The sequence below is a fragment of the Somniosus microcephalus genome, chromosome 14, assembly GCF_052327205.1.
Source record: "Somniosus microcephalus isolate GS21.2 chromosome 14, FLI_Smic_1.0, whole genome shotgun sequence".
Taxonomy (NCBI): domain Eukaryota; kingdom Metazoa; phylum Chordata; class Chondrichthyes; order Squaliformes; family Somniosidae; genus Somniosus; species Somniosus microcephalus.
Genome location: NC_141000.1, coordinates 40,816,456 through 40,842,544, shown reverse-complemented (window position 1 = coordinate 40,842,544; position 26,089 = coordinate 40,816,456). Strand labels below are relative to the sequence as shown.

At 50.6% G+C, this 26,089-nt stretch overlaps 1 protein-coding gene across 1 annotated transcript in view; it reads right to left on the bottom strand.

The window, feature by feature from the left end:
- Positions 1-231: 231 nt before the first annotated feature.
- The window catches only part of ccdc122 (coiled-coil domain containing 122), a 127,818-nt gene continuing 101,960 nt past the window's right edge, over positions 232-26,089 (bottom strand). Inside the window, exon 5 of the mRNA XM_086007412.1 lies at positions 232-943. Coding sequence (XP_085863538.1) covers positions 794-943 — 150 coding nt within the window. The 3' untranslated portion in view covers positions 232-793. The remainder of the gene's footprint in view (positions 944-26,089) is intronic.

Here is a 26,089-nt window from a genome sequence, read left to right as displayed (position 1 = left end):
AGGAAAATGAAAAAGATGAAGAAGCAGATGCAGACATAGATAGAAGCAAAAAGAGGTAAAGAGAGAGAAGCAACAGAGAAAAGAAAGATAGACAGATGAATAAGAGGAAATACAGTAAGAAACAGCAACACAAAAATGCCAGAGATGGGTAAGAGAGTGACTATATTCTTTGAAGTACCATGTGCAATGCCAAAGGAGTTTGACTAATATTTATGAAAATTGAAAACTATGTGCTCTTTAAATCTTTTATTTGAAGCCCAACAAAAATAAAATGATCTAACACGGAAATAATAAAATAAAATGCCCTTAATAGAATATAAGTGGCATTACTTAACTGAGCTGAAAGCTGAGAAAAATCTAATATGCACAGACAAAAGCATCAAAACATTAATATCAAATGCATATTTTAAAAACATTTTTCAAGGTTTGGTTCACTTTAACAAATTTAACTTTTAACCAACTTGCCAACAAACTAACTTTACATACTCAAATTCATGCATTCATTTAAAAAACATATCCAGACTGAAATCACTCCATGCTATGTTAGTAACACATGCATTAATACACGCATGGATTTCCTTTGTCCACTATTTTAAAGAAAACATTATAAAATAAAGTGCTAACACTTTTGTTAAAATACTGACAAATACTGATATTTGTTACTAATATCCCCCGGTGCAATTTCAGCCCAATTTTGAACCTTGTTCACAATATCAACATTGTTAAACAGTATTTAACGCTTGTTCATTGTATTTTAAATCTAGTATGATTTCTAAATCTTGATTGAAGTTATTTACTCTGTAATTCCAAGACATCGTCTCAGGTGTGCTGCAGTTTTTTCCATCTGTTGCATGTCCCAAGTCAACTGGCGTTTGTTAGACTGAACTTTATTTAATTGGCAATATAAACGCTTAAGTATGGCTTCGCACCGTTTGTTCTGCACCTGAAGAAATTAAATGAAAATAGATTTTTAGATAGAATCAGAGCAAGAGCAATAGTTGAACAGTGTGTTGCTGTTCCAACTATCGAGAAATTCCAATGTATGTTTACATATACAGGTAAGTAACTGTATATATCTATATATTGAGTAGCGCTAGAGTGCAGGAATAATTAGATCAAGCCGAGCGATTTAGAAAGAGGTGAAACAAGGAGGTAGATGTGATGTGTGTGAACGGGGAAGGGGCAGATGAGGGAAAGGGCAGGGTGGAGGGGAGAACGGGAGGAAGGAGGGAAGAAAGAGAGGGGTGGAGGGACAAGAAAAGGGGAGGGACTAGAAGTGAGGAAAGGAAGGGGAAAAATGGGAAAGGTTAAGTGGGCATGGGGAAAATGGAGTAAGAGAAGGGGTGGCAGAAAGGACACGAGGACGAAGGAGAGGGGGTAGGGAGAGTGGGAGGGGGAAATTGCCAGATGGAGGGAAAGAGAGGGGAGAGAGGAAGGGGCAAAAATGGAGGGAGGGGGAAGAGGGCAGGGAGGGAGAAGTTGGATGGGTAGTTGGGGACAGGAAAAGGGAAAGGAGAGGACGAGAGGATGGGGATCGGTAAGGGAGGGGGAGATGTGGGAGGGCCGAGGAGGATAGAGTGAGGTAGAGAGAATGGAGGAACAGAGAGGAGAGATGGGGAGAGGATGAGAATGAAAGAAGGGGGCAGCGGGAGAGGAGGATGGTGAGGAAGAGTAAGGTAAAGTGAACAGAGAGAAGGGGGGTTAGTGGGTAAAAAGGGACAGGTGAGCAAGTGGTTGGAGGGGTTGCAAATGGGGGAGACTATGGGAGAGGAATGAGGATTTGGTAGTGTCGACACAGATGGGGTTAGATGAGCAGAAGCCAGGAAACTCGTGCGTGGTACAATGCCCACAATCTGTCTCAGCAGCGGGTGAGGGTCAAAAGCTCACAATCTGTTTCAGTGGGGAGCCATTGGTCACAAAGCTTTTTAATGGGGGGGTGGGAGGGAAGGAAAAGAATCCAGTAAAATCATGTGATCTCTACCTTAAGTACAGAGCAGAGCGGTAAGCCCAGGGCAAAAAGAGCATTCCTCACTCGATCGTACTCTTCACTGGGTGTTAAAACTTACACCCTCTGTGACAGTACTGAGCAAAAGAATATGGGGTATAATTGGGCTCGGTAGCACTGTTTTTGGGTGCTGAGAGGCCCCTTACAGTTCCAAAAATGGCGTCTGCAGCACGCACGCACACTTCTGCCACTAAGTGTGCCGGACGCCATATTGGTAAAGGGGTTCGCGAGCACACCTAACATCCACCAGAAGCATGTAGAGCAGGCAGATAACACTGATTGACACCAGCACTGCCATTTTGGAGCTACCCACTCCAGCCTACGTTCTCTCTTAACCTCCCACAACTGAACACGCATTCAACAGCATGAAGGACCACCCCACAGCAGCAGTATTTAAAGGGATCATCAGATACTTACAGGTTAGTTGCTCAATTACTTTTTCTGGCTATTGCTGCAATCCTACATGTTTTGGGTACATTTCCATTCCTGTTAAAAATTTCTACAGGGCGTGATCTGGCTGGTGCTGAAGTATTTATTTTACTTAAAGGTTTGTGCCCAATCAGTTACTTCCAGACATGGGTGGCCTAGTAGGGCCTCCTCCTGGCATTGAGCATGACTGGGAGCATGAGCAGAGACCACGCAGAGCTGGACAAGCTGCTGGAAGAGGGAGGAAGAAGAGGAGGGGCAGAAGAGCTCTCAGCAGGAGGCCATATCCGCGGATAGTCTTTAGGGAGCACAATGGAATCTAGAGCCATGATGGCAGCAGTCCTAACTTCCACTGCAGCACTCAGACGTTGGGTGGATGCTGGTTGTGCTGCAATTGAAGCTGAGACATCAGCCATCATGGTTGATTCCACAGGTGCATTAATGGAGGTGACCACCTATTCCATGATGGAAAGAATGGGCTCCAAGCTCTGCACAAAGCCCTGTGCCAAGTTGGTGCCAGACTCCTCCATGCTCCTTGACTTTCTGGCAGGCACCAAGCATTTGGGTGTGTACCCCCATCAGTCATCTTTTGTAGCTGGCCAATCAAAGTCATCATCTGAGTCCTCCGTAGCATAACTAGTGTCCGACCTCGCCCTCCAGCAAGCTGGCACCTGCACTACCCTTTCCCCCTGCCCTGGCTGCAGCGCACTTGTGCCTCATGTCTCACCACATGCAGATCCCGGTTGCGTAGAGTGCTGAATTGGATCCAAAATGGTGTCTGAGCAGCGTGCGCACACTTCTGGTGCGGGCCACACCAGAGGCCATCTTGGTGAGGGTGGTAGGGCGGCCATTATGAGTGTGCACTGGAAGTATGGTAAGGAGGCAGACTGTTATATCAATCAGCGTGCAACGCCGATTTGACACCAGCGCTGCCACTTCTGTCGTCATTGCTGGAACAAACACCCTGTGTTAACCTCACACAGATGTTCAGCAGCAGGGAGGACCACTCCACTAGTGCTATTTAAAGGGACCATTAACAACTTGCTTTTTGATTTCTACTGGCTGTTTAATTTGAGGAACTGTTTGGAGCTTTCTAGAGTTCTTTAAGGTTGATGAGGTGACAGGGAGTGGTGCTGCAAGTGGAGAAGGCCTTGGTTCTGACTTCAAGGGATCTGGTCAGGGCACTTGCTTCCAGTCATGGGTGCTCTCTTTATCATTCCCCTTGCCCTTCAGAATGAAAGGGAGGTGGAGCAGAGGCAGCAAAGAAGAGGACAAGCTGCTCACAGAGGGAGGAGGAGGAGGGGAGAAGGGCTCTCAGCAGGAGGCCTTACTCACCTAGGGTCTTTCGAGAGCAATTCTCTTACCTCAACCTGAGTCAGTGTCTGAGGTGTCTGCGCTTTACGACAGAGATGCTCAGAGAACTCAGCCACCTCCTGCAGCTAGGCCTGCAGCCTTACTCCAGGACAAGGACAACGCTGCTAGCGGCTGTAAAGGTGACCGTGGCCCTGTATTTCTTTGCATTGGGAACCTACCAGGCTGGAGCAGGCGACATCTGTAACAGCTCACAGTTCACCGTCCACTGTGGCATAAGAGAGGTGACAGGTGACCAAGGTTGGGAGCTAAATATTCCAGGGTACTTGACGTTCAGAAGGATGTAACTAGCAGGATAAATAAAGGGAAGCCAGTTGATGTAATATATTTGGATTTCCAAAAGGCATTCGATAAGGTGCCACATAAAATGTTGCTACACAAGGTTGCTACGCATGGATATTAGCATGGATAGAAGGATGGTTAACAGACAGAAAACAGAGAGTAGGGATAAACAGGTCATTTTCGATTTGGCAGGCTGTAATTATTGGAGTGCCACAAGGATCAGTGCCTTGCCCTCAGCTATTTACAATCTATAATAATGATTTAGATGAAGGGACCATGTGCAATGTATCCAAGTTTGCTGATGGTACAAAGCTAGTTGGGAAAGTAAGCTGTGAGGAGGACACAAAGAGCCTGCATATAGACAGACTAAGTGAGTGGGCAATAAGGTGACAGATGGAGTATAATGTGAGGAAATGTGAGGTTATTCACTTTATTAGGAAGAATAGAAAAACAGAATATTTTTTAAATGGTGAGAAAGTATTAAGTGGGGAACATTGGGTTGGTTAGCGCTTCTCGTTAGCTGGGACGCTAATCATGGTGCAAATCCCCTAGCGCCTGTGCTGCTAACGCCTCCCACTAAATTCAGCGGGAGGTTAGCGGCGGCGGTAGCTGGTAGTGCCCCGCGGCACTGCGCCGCCGGCGATAACGTCATCGCCGTGCGCAATGCCCTGCTTGCACACCAGCCACAAATTTTCCTTGTGCCTCCAGACTTATCACCATCTGCAAGGCACAAGTCAGGAGTGTGATGGAATACTCTCCACTTGCCTGGATGAGTGCAGCTCCAACAACACTCAAGAAGCTCGACACCATCCAGGACAAAGCAGCCCGCTTGATTGGCACGCCATCCACCACCTTAAACATTCATTCCCTCCACCACCGGCATACTGTGGCTGCAGTGTGTACCATCTACAAGATGCACTGCAGCAACTCGCCAAGGCTTCTTCGGCAGCACCTCCCAAACTCGTGACCTCTTCCACGTAGAAGGACAAGGGCAGCAGGTGCATGGGAACACCAGCATCTCCAAGTTCCCCTCCAAGTCACACACCCAATCCTGACTTAGAAGTATATCGTCGATCCTTCATCGTCGCTGGGTCAAAATCCCAGAACTCCCTACCTAACAGCACTGTGGGAGCACCTTCACCACATGGACTGCAGCGCTTCAAGAAGGTGGCTCACCACCACCTTCTCAAGGGCAATTAGAGATGGGTAATAAATGCTGGCATTGCCAGTGATGCCCACATCCCACAAATGAATAAAAAATAAAGGGTCATGGGGCATTTATGCAGCGATGGCAGCGCTATTTAAAGGACAGGCGTCGGGCGGCCATCTTTGTTTTGGCCGACTGCCCTTTCCATTTTTTACGCGGGGTGCCAGCTGCGATCGCTCAGCCTGGATACTCTCTAGTTTCAGGCTGTTTTCATGGCACGCCGGTGGTCCATCAGGGCTAAGCCCCTCCCCTTTAATCAGGGAGGAAGCCTGCAATGACAAGAGGCTACGTGCTGCCGTGCATGGCACAGTTGCACGTAGCGCTGCGAACCTCAGTAATAGCGCCCTAAAAAGGAGGTAGAGCAGTTGCAGTAGTGCCCCACCTCCTGCTTGGGGTGCTACTACTGAATTTTCAGTGGAGGGGCGCTAACTTATTTTGGGTGGTAAGATTAGTGCCCTGGCGACGTTAGCGCCCCAAAAGAGGTGCCACCCAAATTTTCGCCCTAAATGTTGGTGTTCAGAGAGATTTAGCTATCCTTGTACAGGAAACACAGAAAGTTAGCATGGAGGTACAGCAGGCAATGAGGAAGGCAATGGCATGTTGGCCTTTATTACAAGGCGGTTGGAGTACGAGAGTAAGAAAGTCTTACTGCAATTGTACAGGGCATTGGGGAGACCACATCTGGAGTACTGTGCACAATTTTAGTCTACTTATCTGAGAAAGGACGTACATGCATTAGAGGCGGTGCACCGAAGGTTCACTAGATTGGCCCCTGGGATGAGAGAGTTGTCCTATGAGGAGAGATTGAGTAGATTGAGCCTATACTCTCTGGGGTTTAGAAGAATAAGAGGTGATCTCATTGAAACATATAAGATTCTGAGGAGGATTGACAGGGTCGACAGAAACATAGAAGATAAGAGCAGGAGTAGGCCATTCGGCCCCTCGAGCCTGCTCTGCCATTCAATGAGATCATGGCTGATCATCCAAATTCAGTACCCTGTCCCTGCCTTCTCCCCATATCCCTTGATCCCTTTAGCCTTAAGAAATATATCCAACTCCTTCTTGAATATATTTAATGAATTGGCCTCCACTGCCTTCTGTGGTAGAGAATTCCACAGGTTCACCACTCTCTGGGTGAAGACATTCCTCCTCATCCCTGTCCTAAATGACTTACCCCTTATCCTTAGACTGTGACCCCTGGTTCTGGACTCCCCGGCCATCGGGAACATCCTTCCTGCATCCAGTCTGTCTAGTCCTATTAGAATTTTATAAGTTTCAATGAGGACAAAGTCAGCATGGTTTTATGAAGGGGAAGTCATGTTTCACAAATTTGCTGGAGTTTTTTGAGGAAGTAACATATAGGGTGGATAAAGGGGAACCAGTGGACATAGTGTATTTAGACTTCCAAAAGGCATTTGACAAGGTGCCACACAAAAGATTATTGCTTAAGATAAAAAATCACGGGATTGGGGGTAATATTCTGACATGGATAGAGGATTGGCGATCTAACAGAAGGCAGAGAGTTGGGATAAATGGTTAATTCTCAGACTGGCAATCAGTAACTAGTGGTGTTCCGCAGGGGTCAGTGCTGGGTCCCCAACTCTTTACAATCTATATTAACGATTTGGAGGAGGGGACCGAATGTAACATGTCAAAGTTTGCAGATGATACTAAGATGGGAGGGAAAGTAGTGAGTGAGGAGGACATAAAAAACCTGCAATGGGACATAGACAGGCTAAGTAGGTGGGCAGAGATTTGGCAGATGGAATACAATACTGGAAAGTGTGAAGTTATGCACTTTGGCAGGAAAAATCGTAGAGCAAGTTATTATCTTAATGGCAAGAAACTGGAAAGTACTGAAGTACAAAGGGATCTGGGGGTCCTGGTGCACGAAACTCAAAAGGTTAGTATGCAGGTGCAGCAAGTGATTAAGAAGGCCAATGGAATGTTGGCTTTCATTGCTAGGGGGATAGAATATAAAAATAGGGAGGTATTGCTTCAGTTGTACAAGGTATTGGTGAGACCGCACCTGGAATACTGCGTACAGTTTTGGTGTCCATACTTAAGAAAGGACATACTTGCTCTCGAGTCAGTACAAAGAAGGTTCACTCGGTTAATCCCGGGGATGAGGGGATGAACATATGAGGAGCGGTTGAGTAGATTGGGACTCTACTCATTGGAGTTCAGAAGAATGAGAGGCGATCTTATTGAAACATATAAGATTGTGAAGGGGTTGGATCGGGTGGATGCGGGGAGGATGTTCCCGATGATGGGTGAAACTAGAACTAGGGGGCATAGTCTTAGAATAAGGGGCTGCTCTTTCAAAACTGAGATGAGGAGGAACTACTTCGCTCAGAGGGTGGTAGGTCCATGGAATATGCTGCCCCAAAAAGCTGTAGAAGCTACATCATTACATAAATTTAAAACAGAAATAGAGTTTCCTAGAAGTAAAGGGAATTAAGGGTTACGGGGAGCGGGCAGGAATTTGGACATGAGTCTAGGTTCGGATCGGTCATGGCCCTGTGGGTAGCGGAGCGGGCCCAGGGGCCGTGTAGCCTGATCCTGCTCCTATTTCGTGTGTCTAATTCGGTTAGATTCAGGAGATGGTTCTGTGATAGTGGATTGGCGGTTAGGGTCAGATCAGCCATGATCTTATTGAATGGCGGAGCAGGCTCGAGGGGCCAATTGGCCTACTCCTGCTCCTATTTCTTATGTTCTTATCCCCTCTCATTCTTCTAAACTCTAGCGAGTATAAGCCCAATCGACCCAATATCTCCTCATACGTCATTCCTGCCATCCCAGGTATCAGTCTGGTGAAACTTCGCTGCACTCCTTCCATGGCAAGAACATCCTTCCTCAGATAAGGCGACCAAAACTGCACACAATACTCAAGGTGTGGTCTCACCAAGGCCCTGTACAACTGCAGCAAGACATCATTGTTCTTGTACTCAGCATGGTGGCATAGTGGTTAGCACTGTTGCCTCACAGCGTCAGGGACCCGGGTTCAAATCCGGCCTCGGGTGTCTGTCTGTGTGGAGTTTGCACATTCTCCCCGTGTTTGCGTGGGTTTCACAGAAATCACAGAAATCACAGAAACCCCACAGTGCAGATAGAGGCCATTTCGGCCCATCGAGACTGCACCGACACATATCCCACCCGATCCCCGTAACCCCTACACATATCCCACTCTATCCCCGTAACCCCACGTATTTAATCCCCCTAACACTAAGGGTCAATTTATCATATCCAATCAACCTAACCCGCACATCTTTGGACTGTGGGAGGAAACCGGAGCACCCGGAGGAAACCCACGCAAACACGGGGAGAATGTGTAAACTCCACACAGACAGTCACCCGAGGCCAGATTCGAACCCGGGTCCCTGGCGCTGTGAGGCAACAGTGCTAACCACTATGCTACCGTGCTGCCCTAACCACTATGCCACCGTTTCCTCCGGGTGTTCCGGTTTCCACCCACAGTCCAAAGATGTGCGGGTTAGGTTGATTGGCCATGATAAAAAAAAAATTGGCCCTTAGTGTTAGGGGGGATTAAATACGTGGGGTTACGGGGTTACGGGGATAGGGCTTGTGTGGGATGGCTGTTGGTGTAGGGACCGGGTGCTAGGGTTTGGATGATCAGCCATGATCTCATTGAATGGCGGAGCAGGCTCGAAGGGCTGAATCTCCTGCTCCTATCTTCTATGTTTCTGTGTACTCGAACCCTCTCGCTACGAAGGCCAATATACCATTAGCCTTCTTAACCGCTTGCTGCACCTGCACGCTTACCTTCAGTGACTGGTGCACAAGGACACCCAGGTCTCGTTGCACTTCCCCTTCTCCCAATCTATTGCCGTTCAGATAATAATCTGCCTTCCTGCTTTTGCCACCAAAGTGGATAACCTCGCATTTATCCACATTATACATCACCCAACCTGTCCAAATCATACTGGAGTTTCTCGGCACCCTCCTCACAGCACACACGCCCACCCAGCTTTGTGTCGTCTGCAAACTTGGAGATATTACATCTAGTTCCCTCGTCTAGATCATTTATATATATTGTGAATGAATAGCTGGGGTCCTGGGACTGATCCCTGCGGCACCCCACTAGTCACTGCTTGCCACTCGGAAAAAGACCCGTTTATTCCAACTCGTTGCTTCCTGTCTGCCAACCAGTTCTTTATCCAAGTCAGTACCTTGCCCCCAATCCCATGTGCCTTAAATTTACATCCTAATCTCTTATGCGGGACCTTATCGAAAGCCAAATACACCACATCCACTGGTTCTCCCTTATCTATTGTACCAGTTACATCCTCAAAAAATTCCAATAGATTAGTCAAGCATGATTTACCTTGCGTGAATCACAGAATCACAGAATCACAGAAACCCCACAATGCAGATAGAGGCCATTTCGGCCCATCGACACATATCCCACCCGATCCCCATAACCCCTACACCAACACATATCCCACCCTATCCCCGTAACCCCACAAATCCATGTTGACTTTGTCCGATCCTGTCACTGTTTTTTGACAGATGAATCATCATCGTTTGACAGCTCTGTGAAGCTGTAAAACACTGACATTCTCTGTAGTTTGATGAGTTCTTGAATTCAAGACCTCATCAAACCTCTTTCTTTTGCAGAAATTAGATGGTTGTTGCATTGGAGAATGCAACAGCCATCTGTCATCTCTGTTGCGGAGGTGCGAGACTCTCCGCATACCCAACTCTTGAAGCCTGCAGGAAGAAACCAAGGTAAGTAAACTTTTTCTAACACTTTCCACTTACCTCATACTCACCTCTTCACACTTGCACCCATCACTTACCTTCACAGCGCACTTTTGCACCCCTCTGACCCCCGCAGATCCACTACTCGCTTCGGTGACCCTAGCGGGGTTCGGAGCCTTCAGGAAGCCCGCACTTGTGTGGGCAAAATGGGGATAATGCTCTTATCTGCCTGTTAACAGGCAGTTAAGTGGCTGTAATCCCCTTCCCACCTCCAAGGAGACGGGACCCGGTGTGGGTCAGCTACCCACCTCCTGGCAAGATGGCACGGAGGAGGTTTGGACACCCACCCCCAGATTCTGCCATTTTCCCGGCAGTCCCGCCTCCCCAGGGCTGGCAAGATTGTGCCCATACTCTCATATAAGGGGTCCACCATTTAAGACTAAGATGAGGAAGAATTTCTTCACTCAGAGGGTTTTGATCCTTTGGAATTTTCTGCCCTAAAGGACTGTGGAAGCTGAGTCGTTGAGTATATTCAAGTCAGAGATAGATAGACTTTTGGACTGTTGGGGAATTGAGGGATATCGGGATCAGGTGGGAAAGTGGAGTTGAGGTTGATGGTCAGCCATGAACTTATTGAATGGCAGAGCAGGCTCGAAGGGCTGCACAGACTATTCCTGCTCCTAATTCTTATGACAGACTGTCTTTATGCCAGAAGAGGGGACTTCATAGTCTTCTCTCTGACCAGAGAAAAGTGGGCAAAGTGTACACGAGGCTTTGCCAGGATAGCGGATCTTTCCCAGGGTGTCATTGACTGCAAGCACATGACTTTGCGGGCACTGATGCTGAGATATATACCGCAACCGCAAAGGTTAGCACTCACTGAATGTACAGTTGGTGTGCGATCATGCTCAGCACATCATGGTGGTGAATACCCAGTATCATGGCAGCTGTCATGATGCTTTTATTCTGCATCAGTCCACTGTTCCCTCAGTCTTTGAGCCACCAAGACAAACCAGAGGGTGGCTACTGGGTGACAAGGGATAGCCCTTGACCACCTGACTCATGACTCCACTCTGCAACCCAAGCACACGTGGTCAGCATGCATACAATGAGAGCCATGCTGCCACACAAAACATCATAAAGCAGATCATTGGGGTGCTGAAGCAATGGTTCCGCTGCTTGGACTGCTGTGGAGGAGCTCTACAGCACTCACCGGAGTGTGTGTCCCAATTTGTGGTGGCCTGCTGTATTCTTCCCAACCTGGCAATCATGAGGGCACAGACTTAGGCACCAGGGATATACTCACCATCTCAAGAGCAGAAGGAGGAGGAAGAGGAAGAAATGGAAGAAGAGGAAGCAGAAGAAGAGGAAACGGAAGGAAAGAGGCAACCCATACAGCCCTTTAATAGCTGGGATATCCGGGATTGAATCATCCACTTGTGGTACCAGTGAACGTTACCCCAATTCCCCATTCAACATTAGTCCCACACCTTACCTCCCCGCTGTTAATGTCCATCACAGCGTCTTCTTGGCCACAATGCTGAAATAAAAGCCACCACAAAGCAAACATTCCAATCCAAGTTTATATATCTATCCATCCAATACAACATCAAAAAATCAACATCACCCATGTATATTCCCTTAGTGACTGTCTTGTGTGTGCCTTTGCCTATCCTAGTCCTCCTTTGCAGTGCTACCCCAGTGGCTGCCGCATGGCTGGTGGAAGGCTGTGGGGGTGACTGCAGATGGCCTTGCAGGACGACCTCAAGGAGCTCTGAGCCTAGTAGGCGTGGCTTCGGAAGCCACCTTGGCATGGGAGGCAGCAGTCTGGGCTGGCTGGCTGACAGCAAGGGCACTGGCACTGTGGCAGTGTTGAGAGGACATATGCTGTCATCCTGAGAGAGGACAGCAGGGTCGGCCTCCATGGATCCACTGCCACTCCCCCGGAGCAGCGCTTCAGCAATCATAGTAATCTGATGGAGTACAGAATGCTGGGCTACTGTGACCCCCTGCCAGCCCCTTTCAACACTGGTAAACCCAGCCATGATGGCAGCAGTCTGTGCTTGCGTGGCAGCAAGCTGAGCTTGCATGGCTTCAGTCTGAGCTTCCATTGCAGCACTCCGACGTTCACAGAATCACAGAAACCCCACAGTGCAGATAGAGGCCATTTCGGCCCATCGAGCCTGCACTGACACATATCCCACCCGATCCCCGAAACCCCTACACCAACACATATCCCACCCGATCCCCGAAACCCCTACACCAACACATATCCCACCCTATCCCCGTAACCCCACGCATTTAATCCCCCTAACACTAAGGGTCAATTTATCATAGCCAATCATCCTAACCCGCACATCTTTGGACTGTGGGAGGAAACCGGAGCACCCAGAGGAAACCCACGCAAACACGGGGAGAATGTGCAAACTCCACACAGACAGTCACCCGAGGCCGGATTCGAACCCGGGTCCCTGGCGCTGTGAGGCAACAGTGCTAACCACTATGCCACCGTGCCGACGTTGGGTGGTTTCAGCTTGTGCTGCAATGGAAGCTGAGACTTCAGCCATCAGATGTGGCACGATGGTTGGGTCCAAAAGTGCATTAATCGATCTGCCCAACCCTTCCACGTTGGAAAGGATGGTTTCCAAGTTCTACTCAAAGCCCTGTAAAAGGCTTGACATTGCATCCAGGCTTTCTGGCAGGCCTGACAATGCACCAAGCATTCCATTGTGCCGACCCATCAACCTTCTTCTGTAGGCTGCGCCATTGAAGTCCTGCGCAGAACTCGTGTGCGACCTTGCCCTCTGGGGAGTTGGCATCTGAGGTACCCTTTCCTCCTACCCTCACCATGTGCAGATCCCGCACTGTACCTATCCTCTAAATTAGGCAGAGTGTCAGTATCTGAGGTGATGGCTGGAAGTGTGAATTCGAGTGACAGTGTTTCTCCTTCTTCGCTTTCCTCTCCCTCTTCATGCTGATCCACTGGCTGGGCAGGCTGGATTTCTTCAGTGTCTGATATGAGAAAGGTACAAGGGTAGGATTGTGATGAGGGGAGGAGGGAAAGCAAGAGGTGCATGCTTATACCATGTGCAGATTGAAAATCAGAAGACATTGTGGGATGAGGGGGAAGCGGAATGTGAGAAGGAGGATAACGTGTGAAGATACCGACATGGTCTATTCTTTCAGCCCCGCCGCTGGCCATGGGCTCAGCCATGCCCCAGCCAAGAATGGCCAGCACCGTCTCCTCCAAGGGGGTGAGGTGATGCAGGCCAGCCTGTCCCATGCTGGTTAAAGTCTGCTGGTGTTGGTTACGTGCCACCTTTTCCTGCAAGAGAAGGGGAAGTAATGTGTTTGGGTGATGTGCCGGTCATGATTCAATAGCTGACTGTGTTTATGCTATGAGATGTGGGTTTGAGGCTTGCAACAGTGCTAAGTGTGTGAGGGTGAGGTGAAGCATATGAATGTGATGTATGAGTCCGGATTGATAGAGATTGTTGGTAGATGAGTAATGGGGGTGTGGTGAATTGAGCAGTGGCTGAGGCTAGTTACACAGTTGGTAGGATATGGCATTTGAAGATTAATTCACTGACCTTGACCATTCGTGTGAGATCATTAAACTTCTTCTTGCAGTGCTTCCAGGACCTAGAGGCCACTGCCTTCTCCTTCACTGTCTGGAGGGCCTCCTGCCCCCCTGAGGATACAGGACATCTCTCTTCCTTTCCACCTCCTCCACCAAGACCTCCAGTGCAGCGTTCGAAAACCTGGGTGCCCGCGCTCTCCCATGGTCATCCATTCTTCACTCTCTCCCAGGTCAGATTCACTTGTAGAACGACTCAAAGCATCTGCTTCAGCTGCAATGCACCTATCCTTTAAGAAGTGCAGGCTACCTTTAAGTAAAGCAGGCTAGCATTAAGTAGTGTAAGTTAGTAACAATATTGGGCCCCTGCTGATGCGTGAAGCCAATGAATAGCACTGGCTGCATGCAGAAATTATTATAATGAGCAGGCAGCACAAAGTTGGCATGCTGCCTGCATTCCACTCAACAGGCGCATGTTAATTGTGTATCAGGATCCCTATGCCAGTTTTCAAGGGCTGGCTAATCAATTTGAACCCCTACGTCTTGAATAAATAATTGATAATCAAGCCAGTACGGAAGAAGACCCACCTCCACTACTGAGGAGCACCTTCTTTGCTTCCACCCCCAGTGTCGGCATTCTTCTCTGCCCTCAACTTTGTCCCTTAACAACGAGAAGGACTTGAATTTTAATGTGGTAGGAACTCCATCACCTCCAACTTTCCCTCCACGTCACACACCATCCTGACTTGGACATTTATCACTAATCCTTCACCGTCGCTGGATCAATTTCCTGCTGAACACCGTTGTGTGAGCACCATCACCATGGCAGCTCAAGGTGTAAGCCCACTACCATCTTCTTAGGCAATAAGGGATGGGATATAACTGGGCCTTGTCAGTGTAGCCCACGTGCCTCAATCCACAATCCTACTGAGCATGATATTCCAAGCCCTCCACCTCCCTTGAGGTACAATCAGGTCGACAAAGCACCACCTTGAGACCATACAAGGAGGAGCATTCTGGCAGTGGAATCTCCAGCCACTCTCCTTCTCCCCCATCCTCTCCACTGCCTCTCTCCCTGTCCCCCTCCCCTCCTCTCCTCAATGCTGCTCTTTCTCTCCTCTCCCTACTCCTTTCCTTCATTTCCTCTGTCCCGATGGACCATCATTCCTGGTTCCACAAACACAAGTTTTAAACTGACCTTCCAAGGCCTTTGTTGCTCCAACCAGGTTGTTGTCATTGAGGCAGCCACTGCGGGAGCCCCGCTTCCTTCTGGGTTAACATGTCCTCAGGGTCCTATTGATGTAATAGAGTCCCAATTTACATGAATGTATGAGGCTCCCGTTTGACTCAGGCCAATGCCCTCCACCTCCCTTGAGGTACAATCAGGTCGACAAAGCACCACCTTGAGACCATACAAGGAGGAGCATTCTGGCAGTGGAATCTCCAGCCACTCTCCTTCTCCCCCATCCTCTCCACCGCCTCTCTCCCTGTCCCCCTCCCCTCCTCTCCTTGCAAGAAGGTTTTAAGTCGGTTCATGGGCTCCTAGGCCGCCTGCCTTTTCTGCGGCCTGGAGGAGTCCGTGTTCCACATTGCAGCCTCTCTTCCACTACTTGAAGGGGCTGCTTCTCGATTTTTGGTTGCAATTCAGTCCCACACTCCTGATCTTTAGGGTCCGGTGATTGGGGGGGGGAAGCGGGCCATAGTGGCATAGTGGTTAGCACTGTTGCCTCACAGCGCCAGGGACCCGGGTTCAAATCTGGCCTCGGGCGACTGTCTGTGTGGAGTTTGCACATCCTCCCTGTGTCTGCGTGGGTTTCCTCCGGGTGCTCCGGTTTCCTCCCACAGTCCAAAGATGTGCAGGTTAGGTTGATTTGGCTATGATAAATTGACCCTTAGTGTTAGGGGATTAAATACGTGGGGTTACGGGGATAGGGTGGGATATGTGTCGGTGCAGGCTCGATGGGCCGAAATGGCCTCTATCTGCACTGTAGATTCTGTGATTCTGTGATACTCCGAAAAATCAGGGGCATAAAATCCCAGCCAAACAGGAATGGAGTGGGCAGTCGAGTCAGCAAAAACATTGCCTGAGGAGTTCAATTACAGGAAACTCTTTGGTATCCGGCACCGACGGGACCGGCGTGGTGCTGGTTTATCAAAAAGTCCGGATTACAGAGAGGTATAGTTAAAAGGTACGAGAGCTCCGTACACAGCAACAAATCCAGGCTTCCCTGTTGCTTAGCAACATGTGCAGGAACTCCGGCCACAGACCAAGCATCCCTGTTGCTTAGCAACAAGTGTAGGAGCCCCAGTTACACAGCCACAGATCCAGGAACTGCCACTAATATGAAGTAAAACTTACCTGAACCTACTCCTGAATTTTGCCGGTTAACAGAGTTTTCCGGTTATTTAGGTGCCGGTAAATCGAGAGTTTCCTATATGTGTTTGATGATGATTCTGGTGGTTTTGATTGTATCTCATCTCTGTGGGTGAGCTCAGGCTATGGACATGTGTCATGAGCCATGTGAGCAGGGAATGGCTCTTGTTCCCTAGCAGCCACCTACTGATGTTGCAAAATAGTGGAATTGTGGTTAGATGGGGAATAAAAGGAAACCAAGCACAGACCTGCTGCTGACTCTTCTTCATGTGGCAATTGCCAATTAAAAGTCAACCATGTGCCCCTTTTTAAAGAGGCACAACCAATAAAAAAACCTGTAGCTGAACAAAAAAAAACATTAAAGGAAAATTAACAAATCAAAATAAAATTCTATTTCCAGTGGTGATGATACACTCCAGTCCCTCCGTCACGGAAGGTCTCAAGAGTGCCGGTGGACACCACATGCCCCATCTCCAGGGACACCCGGGTGCGGACGTAGCCGCAGAAGAGAGGCTGGCAGTCGGGCTGAACAACCCCCTTGACCGCCCGCTGCCTGGACCAGTTGATGGCCAATTTGGCCAGGCCCAGGAGCAGCCCTATGAGGAGGTCCTCCGACTGGCCCGCTTCCCCCCCCCAATCACCGGACCCTAAAGATCAGGAGTGTGGAACTGAATTGCAACCAAAAATCGAGAAGCAGCCCCTTCAAGTAGTGGAAGAGAGGCTGCAATGTGGAACACGGATTCCTCCAGGCCGCAGAAAAGGCAGGCGGCCTAGGAGTCCATGAACCTACTTAAAACCTTCTTGCAAGGGACTGCCCCATGCAACACCATCCAGGCCAAGTCCCCAATAGATAAAAGGAGGAGTCCCACATAGAGAGCCCTCCACTGGGGATTCTGTGCGTCTGATCACTGATCCTTTCCTGTTGACAAAGGCTGCTGGCTGATTGTTAGGTGACCTAATGGCTACATGTGTGCAGTCTATGACACCCTGCACTCGTGGGAAGCCTCCTATGGCAGCAAAGCCCATAGCCATTTCCTGCTGACTACTGGCATCCATTGGTTAAGAGATGCTGTTGTTGGCTCTGGCAAAGAGGGCATTGGTGAGTTGCTTTATGTATGTGTGGACTGCATACTGACTTCTGCAGCCTGAAAGGAGCTCGAGGCAAAAATGTAAGAGCTGTGGTCACTTTGACTGTCATAGGAAATGCATACCACCTGGCAGAGTGGGTTGCAGGTCTTGTTGTAAGATGCTGTACAGGTCTGTGACAGCCTCTCTGGAAAAACATAAGAACATAAGAAATAGGAGCAGGAGTAGGCCAATCGGCCCCTCGAGCCTGCTCCGCCATTCAATAAGATCATGGCTGATCTGATCCTAACCGCCAATCCACTATCACAGAACCATCTCCTGAATCTAACCGAATTAGACACACGAAATAGGAGCAGGATCAGGCTACACGGCCCCTGGGCCCACTCCGCTACCCACAGGGCCATGACCGATCCGAACCTAGACTCATGTCCAAATTCCTGCCCGCTCCCCGTAACCCTTAATTCCCTTTACTTCTAGGAAACTGTCTATTTCTGTTTTAAATTTATGTAATGATGTAGCTTCTACAGCTTTTTGGGGCAGCATATTCCATGGACCTACCACCCTCTGAGTGAAGTAGTTCCTCCTCATCTCAGTTTTGAAAGCCTCCTCATGCACAGCTCCTCAGATAATTCCAGGGAAGTGACTCTGTTATGTCTGACATTTGGTGGTAGGTACTCGATTGCCTTGGCCTGAGCACATGGAGTTTGATAGTGCTGTGATCATTGTATTGTGTACAGGTATTTGATTGCTTGTGCCTGGAAGTGTGTGTGTGTGGCAGCCATATTAAAAGCAGCATGAACTGAACTCACTGATGGTCTCTGGATTATCTTTGCAAACGCAACATTTGGCGACAAGGATGGCTGAAATCTCTCTTCCACCACCTCCTCCCTTCCATGCACTACCCAGTGAGCTCCCAATCCCATGGGTTCGCTGGTTACAGTCCTTTGAAACCTACCTCATTGCTCTTGGACTAGAAACTGTGAATACGGCTCGGAAAAAGGCACTGTTATCCCATTGCTTGGGAGTGGAGGGCCAGCGTGTTCTTGAGACATTATGCACAGCAGACTCAATCCAAACATATGATGAGGCTGTGGCTCTGTTAAGCACACACTTCTCTGCCCCACAAAGTGCCCTCCTGCGGCGATTCATTTTTAGACAGCGTCACCAACTCCTCGGCGAGTCAGTGCATCAATACGTGGCTAATTTGAGGGGGTTAGCTAGCTCATGCAAGTTTGGTGCATTACAAGATGAGATGGTGCGTGATCAACTAATAGAGCACACAAACAACGTGAGAGTGCGTGAAAGACTGTTACTCGAGTCCGACGATCTGTCGTTGTCATAGGCAGTCAACATTGCCTTTCAAGTGGAGTCTGCAGCCGAATGTGCAGCAAAACTAGCACACACACCGACAGCGCCCTCGGCGCCAACAGCTCTGACACGGTAATGCTCGCGCGACGGCAGCAACGTGCGCTACCGCGGCAACAGTGTGGAAACTGCGGATCTCGTTCACATGCTACCAGAGCGCAGAATTGCCCCGCGCGCGGCCAAGTCTGTCGCAATTGTGGAAAACAAAATCACTTTGCCAACGTCTGCCGCTCTGCCCCGGTTGCTACAAATGAATACTCTCAGTCCTCAAGCACTATAATTCACAACGTGAGCTCTGGGCCAGTAGTGGCTTTCAAATCATGCACAATTAACCTGAATGATGTGTGCATCCCGCTGTTGTTGGATACCGGTGCCAGCGTCTCACTGCTGAATGTGGACACATTCAAACGCTTTTTCAGCTCCCTGCCACTCTCTGCGCCCCCTTTGCAGGTATGGTAATTAGAAAATTGGACTAGTGGGCTCAGTCAACCTCACAGTACGCTATGGAACAAAAGTTTTGCCAGATTTTTGTTTTCATGTGGCACGCCAAGGAGCTAACCTGATGGGACTGGATCTTTTCGCTGACCTGGGTTTTTCTCTCTTGGACACCGGCGGGTCTGCGATTCTGCATGTCGCCTCACCGTGGCGCCAAACATGGCCAGCACTCTTCGAGGGTCTGGCCTGCCTGACTGCCTTCACCCACCAGCTCATGGTTGACTCCACCGTTACTCCTGTCATACAGCCACTGCACTGCATCCCGCTTGCTCTCCATGACGGGGTCACAGCTGAACTATAGCAGCTACTGGAAGCCAGCATCATCGAACCAGTTGATGCCTCCCCATGGGTCTCCAACCTGGTGGTCGCAACGAAAAAGTCAGGTGGTCTACGCGTCTGTGTCGATCTTCGAGCAGTGAATAAGACCGTAATCCCGGACAAGTATCCACTGCCCACGTCAGAGGAACTCACAGCGCAGTTCTATGGTTCCATCATGTTCTCGAAACTGGACCTTCGACAGGGCTATCTACAGGTTCCCCTCCACCCCAGCAGCAGGGACCTCACTGCTTTTGTGACACATGCTGGCGTCTTTTGGTACACCAGGATGCCATTTGGACTTAGCTCTGCACCCAGCTGCTTCCAAAAGGTGATGGCCTCTGTGCTCGCGGGCATTCCTGGGGTGGCCATCTACCTGGATGACATCATCGTGCATGGGCCCTCGACCTCCACTCACGACGAACGCCTTCACAGAGTTTTCACAGCTCTAGCAAAACACAAGCTCACACTGAATGGCGAAAAGTGTGTCTTTGCTGTTTCAGAGATCGAATTTGTGGGGTTTCGGTTGTCGGCTGACAGTATATCCCCACTCCAGTCAAACATGGATGCCATTCACAGCATCCCAGAACCCAGCTCTGCAGCACAGGTTGCCTCCTTCCTTGGCATGACTGGGTACTACCTGAAGCTTTTGCCCCAGTACTCAGCCACCACAGCCCCACTGCACCAGCTCCTGCGAAAGGATGAGCCCTGGGTGTGGTCACAAGCCTGTATGGAAGCTGTTCGCCTCCTCAAATCGCAGCTCACGTCGCCTCCAGTGTTGGCTCACTTTGACATCGCCAGCCCCACCCTCGTCACCTGCGACACGTCCGCTGCAGCTGTGGGGGCGGTGTTATCACAGATACAGAATGGAGTGGAGAAACCAATCGCCTTTGCCTCCCAAGCCCTTAGCCCCACCAAACAGAAGTACTCAGTAGGCGAGCGTGAGGCGCTGGCGTGCTTCTGGGCATGTGAGCGGTGGCACCTGTACATGTATGGCTGTGCCTTCACCCTGCGAACCGATCACCAGGCTCTCACTGCCCTGCTGTCGACATCCGGCACGGGCCACAGACCACTGCGTCTACACCGCTGGTCTGACCGCCTCCGCCAATACAATTTCAGTCTCCAGTTCACACCAGGACGTGACAATGTTGTTGCAGATCTGCTCTCCCGCACTGTCTCTGCCCCAGCCCCACTCGTCGGGTCTGAACAAGTGGAACAGGATATCGTCCAGATGCTGCACACACCTCTCCAAACCACAGTCTCTCCCCAGGAGCTCAAAGAGGCCTCTGAACAGGATCCGGCCCTCTCCCAGCTGTGCACCTTCATCAGAGATGGCTGGCCTCGCAAGGTGCCTGAGGAACTGTCTGCCTACTCCAGAGTTAAAGAGGAGCTCTCCTGCTGGAATGACTCCTGTGTTGCACGTTGGCTCTGCACTGTGGTCCCAAGTGCCCTTTGTGATGAAATATGTCATTCATCAGACTCTGTATTTAGCTACATATATTGTATTGCCTGCTCCTGTGTTTGTATTGCCTGCTCCCGTGTTTTACCTTGTATTGTATATAGTGCACCGCCCCCTTTCTCCCCATTGGGTGTGTCGGCTCCGCCCATACCTGGCCCTACTTAAGACAAGCCCAGGCTTGTCTTGCAGCAGAACAGCAGAATGCTAGGTGAAGCTAGGTGAAGACACAGGCATCTTTCTTTGCTAATAAAAGCCTTGTTTTATCCAGTTAACTTTGAGCCTTGAAGTTATTGAGGCGCATCAATTTTATTAGCAAACTTTCAATGATGGATCAACTTTTGAAACCGGAACGCTTGGATTTGGACCCGCATGCTTCGGATGCATCGGCACGGTTTGGACACTGGTTCCAGTGCTTGGAATTTTTTATGGCCAACTCCGAAGCCGTCACAGCCTCTAAAGCCACCGGAGATGTGAAACTTGGGATCCTGCAGAATCGGGTAAGCCACCGGGTTTTTCCACTCATCCAAGACGCCGCCACCTACCTGGATGCCTGCAACATTCTAAAGGCCCACTATCAGCGGCCTACCAACGAAGTGTACGCCAGGCATCTGCTTGCTACCTGCACACAGCGACCCGGAGAGTCGCTAGAGGACTTTCTAGTCACCCTAAAAGTGCTTGGCAAAGACTGCAAATGTAAAGATGTGAAAGCCACGGTATACACAGACGAGCTTATTCGGGATGCCTTTATCGCAGGCCTTAGCTCTAATTAGATCCGGCAGAGACTGCTAGAGAAAACGGGCCTAGATCTGACACAGGCTGTGGACACAGCGCGACCGCTGGATGTGGCTCAGAAGAACTCTGACTCCTACTCTTCAGGCCCACGCCGCCTCTGCTTCCCCGCCCGGTAGCCCAACACCGTTGGGGCCCTGCTCTCCCCCCAGAAGCCCTACGACCGCCGCGACACATCGGGGCCCCAAATGCTACTTCTGCGGGCAGCCGAAGCACACCAGGAACCTGTGCCTGGCGAAAGGCACCACCTGCTGTAAGTGCGGTAAGAAGGGGCACTTTGGGAAGGTGTGCAGAGGGAACCCCGCAGGCAAACCTGCCACCGCCGCGTGCGTGCCGTGGGAGCGGCCATCTTGGACGCCATCTTGTCCGACCTCGTGGGGTCCGCCATCTCGCGAGCAGACATCGTGGACGCCATCTTACCCGGCCTCATGTGGCCCACCATCTTGTCCAGATCAGGGCCCTACAGTGGCGTCGATCACAGTGGACCAGTCCAGACCGCACCCACTATCCAAATCGATGGTGGACATCGAGGTAAACGGGTGCAAGGTTAAATGTTTAATTGACAGCGGGAGCACAGAGAGCTTCATTCACCCTGGTCTGGTACAACGACTCTCTGTAACTATAGTCCCTACTCAGGGCACGATCTCTATGGCTGACAAAACCCAGATATCGACTATTGCGGGTTACTGCGCGGTACGATTGTCCGTTAAAGGCACTGTATATAATAATTTTAAACTGTTAATTATGAAGGATTTATGTGTGAGCGTGATCTTGGGCCTGGATTTTCAGTGCCACCACCAAAGCATCACGCTCAATTTCGGTGGGACCCAGCCGCCCCTCACAGTGTGCGGTCTGGCTACCCTGAAGGTAAAGCCGCCTTCGCTATTCGCGAACCTTACCCCTAACTGCCAGCCAATAGCGGCCAAAAGCAGGAGGTACAGCTGGGAGGACAGGCGGTTTAACGCGACCGAGGTAGACAGGCTCCTGAGGGAGCGCATTATTGAACGCAGCAACAGCCCGTGGCGCGCCCAAGTGGTGGTGGTGAGGGGTAGCGAGAAGAAGCGGATGGTGATTGACTATAGTCAAACAGTCAACATCTATACCCAACTAGACGCCTACCCGCTACCCCGCATATCCGAGATGGTGAACCAAATCGCCCAATACCGGGTGTTCTCCACTATCGACCTCAAGTCAGCGTACCACTAGCTCCCTATCAGACCAGAGGACCATTCGTACACCGCCTTTGAGGCAAACGGACGCCTCTACCAGTTCCTCAGAGTCCCCTTTGGGGTGACGAATGGGGTCTCGGTCTTACCTTCCCCTATCTCGACAACGTCACCATCTGCGGCCACAACCAACAGGACCACGACTCAAACCTCGCGAGGTTTCTGAAAACCGCACAAAAACTCAACCTCACTTACAACGAGGACAAGTGCATTTTCAACACCACGCGCCTCTGCATACTAGGCAGCGTGGTGGAGAATGGGGAAATCGGACCAGACCCCGACCGATTGCACCCCCTACGGGAGCTGCCCCTGCCCAACACTCCCAAAGCCCTGAAAAGGTGCCTGGGGTTATTCTCGTATTATGCCCAATGGGTCCCTAACTACTCCGATAAAGCCCACCCCCTCTTGAAAGCATCTTCTTTCCCGCTCTCTGCTGAGGCCCATGCTGCCTTCAAAAGCATTAAGCAGGATATTGAGCGGGCCACGCTACAGGCAGTGGACGAGAACACTCCCTTTCAAGTGGAAAGTGATGCATCTGACTTTGCCTTGGCGGCCACTCTCAACCAGGCGGGGCGGCCCGTAGCTTTCTTCTCGAGGACCCTCCAGGGGCCCGAGATCAGACACACCTCCATGGAAAAGGAGGCCCAAGCCATCGTGGAGGCAGTACGCCACTGGCGGCACTACCTAGCCGGCAAACGCTTCACCCTACTTACCGACCAGTGGTCGGTAGCGTTTATGTTCAATAATAAACAGAGGGGGAAGATTAAAAATGATAAGATTCTTAGGTGGCGGATCGAGCTCTCCACCTTCGAGTACGACATCATATACCGGCCGGGGGCCCTTAACGAATCCCCCGACACCCTCTCACGAGGGATGTGTGCCAACGCCACCGGGGATCGGCTACAGACCCTCCACAACGACCTCTGCCACCCAGGGGTCACACGGCTGTTCCACTTCATAAAGTCCCGCAACTTACCCTACTCGATTGAGGAAGTTCGGTCTCTGACCAGGAACTGCCGCACTTGCGCTGAGTGCAAGCCTCGGTTCTACCGCTCTGATAGAGCCCACCTAATCAAAGCTACACGGCCCTTTGAGCGGCTTAGCTTAGGTTTCAAGGGCCCCCTCCCGTCCGTCGACCGCAATGTTTACTTCCTGAACATTGTGGACGAATACTCCCATTTCCCATTCGCCTTCCCCTGCCCAGACATGACCAGCGCCACGGTCATTAAATGCCTCAACAGCCTGTTCTGCCTGTTCGGTATGCCAAGCTATATCCACACGGATAGGGGGGCGTCCTTCATGAGTGAAGAGCTACGCCAGTAAATGCTGTCCAAGGGGATTGCCATGAGCCGTACCACCAGCTACAACCCCCGGGGTAATGGTCAGGTGGTGCGAGAGAATGGGAAAGTATGGAGGGCAGTCACCCTAACTCTAAGGACCAAGGGCCTCCCTGTCTCCCACTGGCAGGAAGTCCTCCCAGATGTGCACCACTCAATACGGTCACTATTGTGTACCGCCACTAATGCCACGCCTCATGAGCTAATGTTTGTGTTTCCCCAGAAATCCACCTCAGGCGTATCCATACCGTCATGGCTCTCCACCCCAGGTCCGGTACTTTTGCGGAAGCATGTGAGGGGCCACAAGACAGACACTGTCGTGGAGCCAGTGCACCTGCTCCACGCCAACCCACAATATGCGTATGTCCGGCACGCCGACGGATGGGAGGGCACTGTGTCCATAAAAGACCTCGCCCCAGCCGGTAACAACAGCAACAACGACAATGACTACAACAACAACAGCAACAACGACAACAACCACAACAACTATTACCCACCCACTCCACCCACTATTCTTTCATCACCCCCGGAAGAACACCAGCCAATGGTACCCCCACCACCTACTCCTTCAACAACCCCGGTGGCGCCCCTGGCAGAGACCCAGGAGGTCACCCGGGACACCCAGCCGGCACCAGCGGTACCGCAACCGTTACGTCGGTCACAGAGGACTATCACACCCCCGAACAGACTAAATCTCTAGAAGGGGTGAATGTGATGAAATATGTCATTCATCAGACTCTGTATTTAGCTACATATATTGTATTGCCTGCTCCTGTGTTTGTATTGCCTGCTCCCGTGTTTTACCTTGTATTGTATATAGTGCACCGCCCCCTTTCTCCCCATTGGGTGTGTCGGCTCCGCCCATACCTGGCCCTACTTAAGACAAGCCCAGGCTTGTCTTGCAGCAGAACAGCAGAATGCTAGGTGAAGCTAGGTGAAGACACAGGCATCTTTCTTTGCTAATAAAAGCCTTGTTTTATCCAGTTAACTTTGAGCCTTGAAGTTATTGAGGCGCATCACCCTTCGTGCGCATGTTTTATCCATGGTGCATGAGGGCCACTTGAGCATAGTGAAGCTCAAACAACGATGCCGAGACCTAGTGTGGTGGCCGGGTATCGACAGGGAAATCGAGGCCCTGGTCAAGGACTGTGCAGCCTGCCTTGTAAGTGGCAAGACTGGCCACCAAGCTCCCCCACCCCTGCAACCCCTTGCCTGGCCCTCTCAGCCCTGGGAGCACCTGCAGCTGGATGTCTGCGGGGAGATCCATGGTGTCCCCCACCATCAACGGTTCCTAGTGGTGACCTATGACCTGCACTCAAAATGGCCGGAGGTCACTGCCGTGGGCTCCATCACCTCTCGGGTCATCATTGATATCCTTGAGTCCCTCTTCTCCCGCTGGGGGCATCCAAAGGCCATCACCACAGACAATGGCCCCCAAATGGTCTCTTCGGAACTCTCCTCTTACCTTGAGAGCAAGGGCATCCATCACATTCGCACAGCGTACTACCACCCTGAGTCAAATGGGGGGGGGTGGAGTGTTTTAACCAGACACTGAAAAATGGCCTCACAGCACACCTATCCCAGGGGTGTGCGTTTGACAAGGCCCTCCTCCACACACTGCTGCACTACAGAGCCTCCCAGCATTCCACTACAGGGGTCTCACCCGCATCCCTCATGCTAGGCCGTGAGCTCATGCTGCCCCTTGGCAGGCTCCACCCCTCGCTAGCTCAGAGCCCTGCTCCACCGGCTCAAGCCACAGTTGCTAGACAGCAGGAGAAGATGAAACTCCGCTTCGACCAGTCAAAGAGGGCCAAGGCGCCCAACATCTCAGTCTCCGATTGGGTCAGAGTCCGCAGGCCTCACCGCAATAATAAGATGGCGTCATTCTGGTCCTCCCCTCTCCAAATCAGCCGCCAACTTGGACCAGCCACTTTCTGCCTCACCGACGGCTCTCGGTGGCATGCCAGCCGCCTTCGGAAGGTGCCAGCACCCCCTGATGCGGGATTATACGGACCTAACCCCCAAGCCTTACCCCCAGAGTGGCGGGATGCAC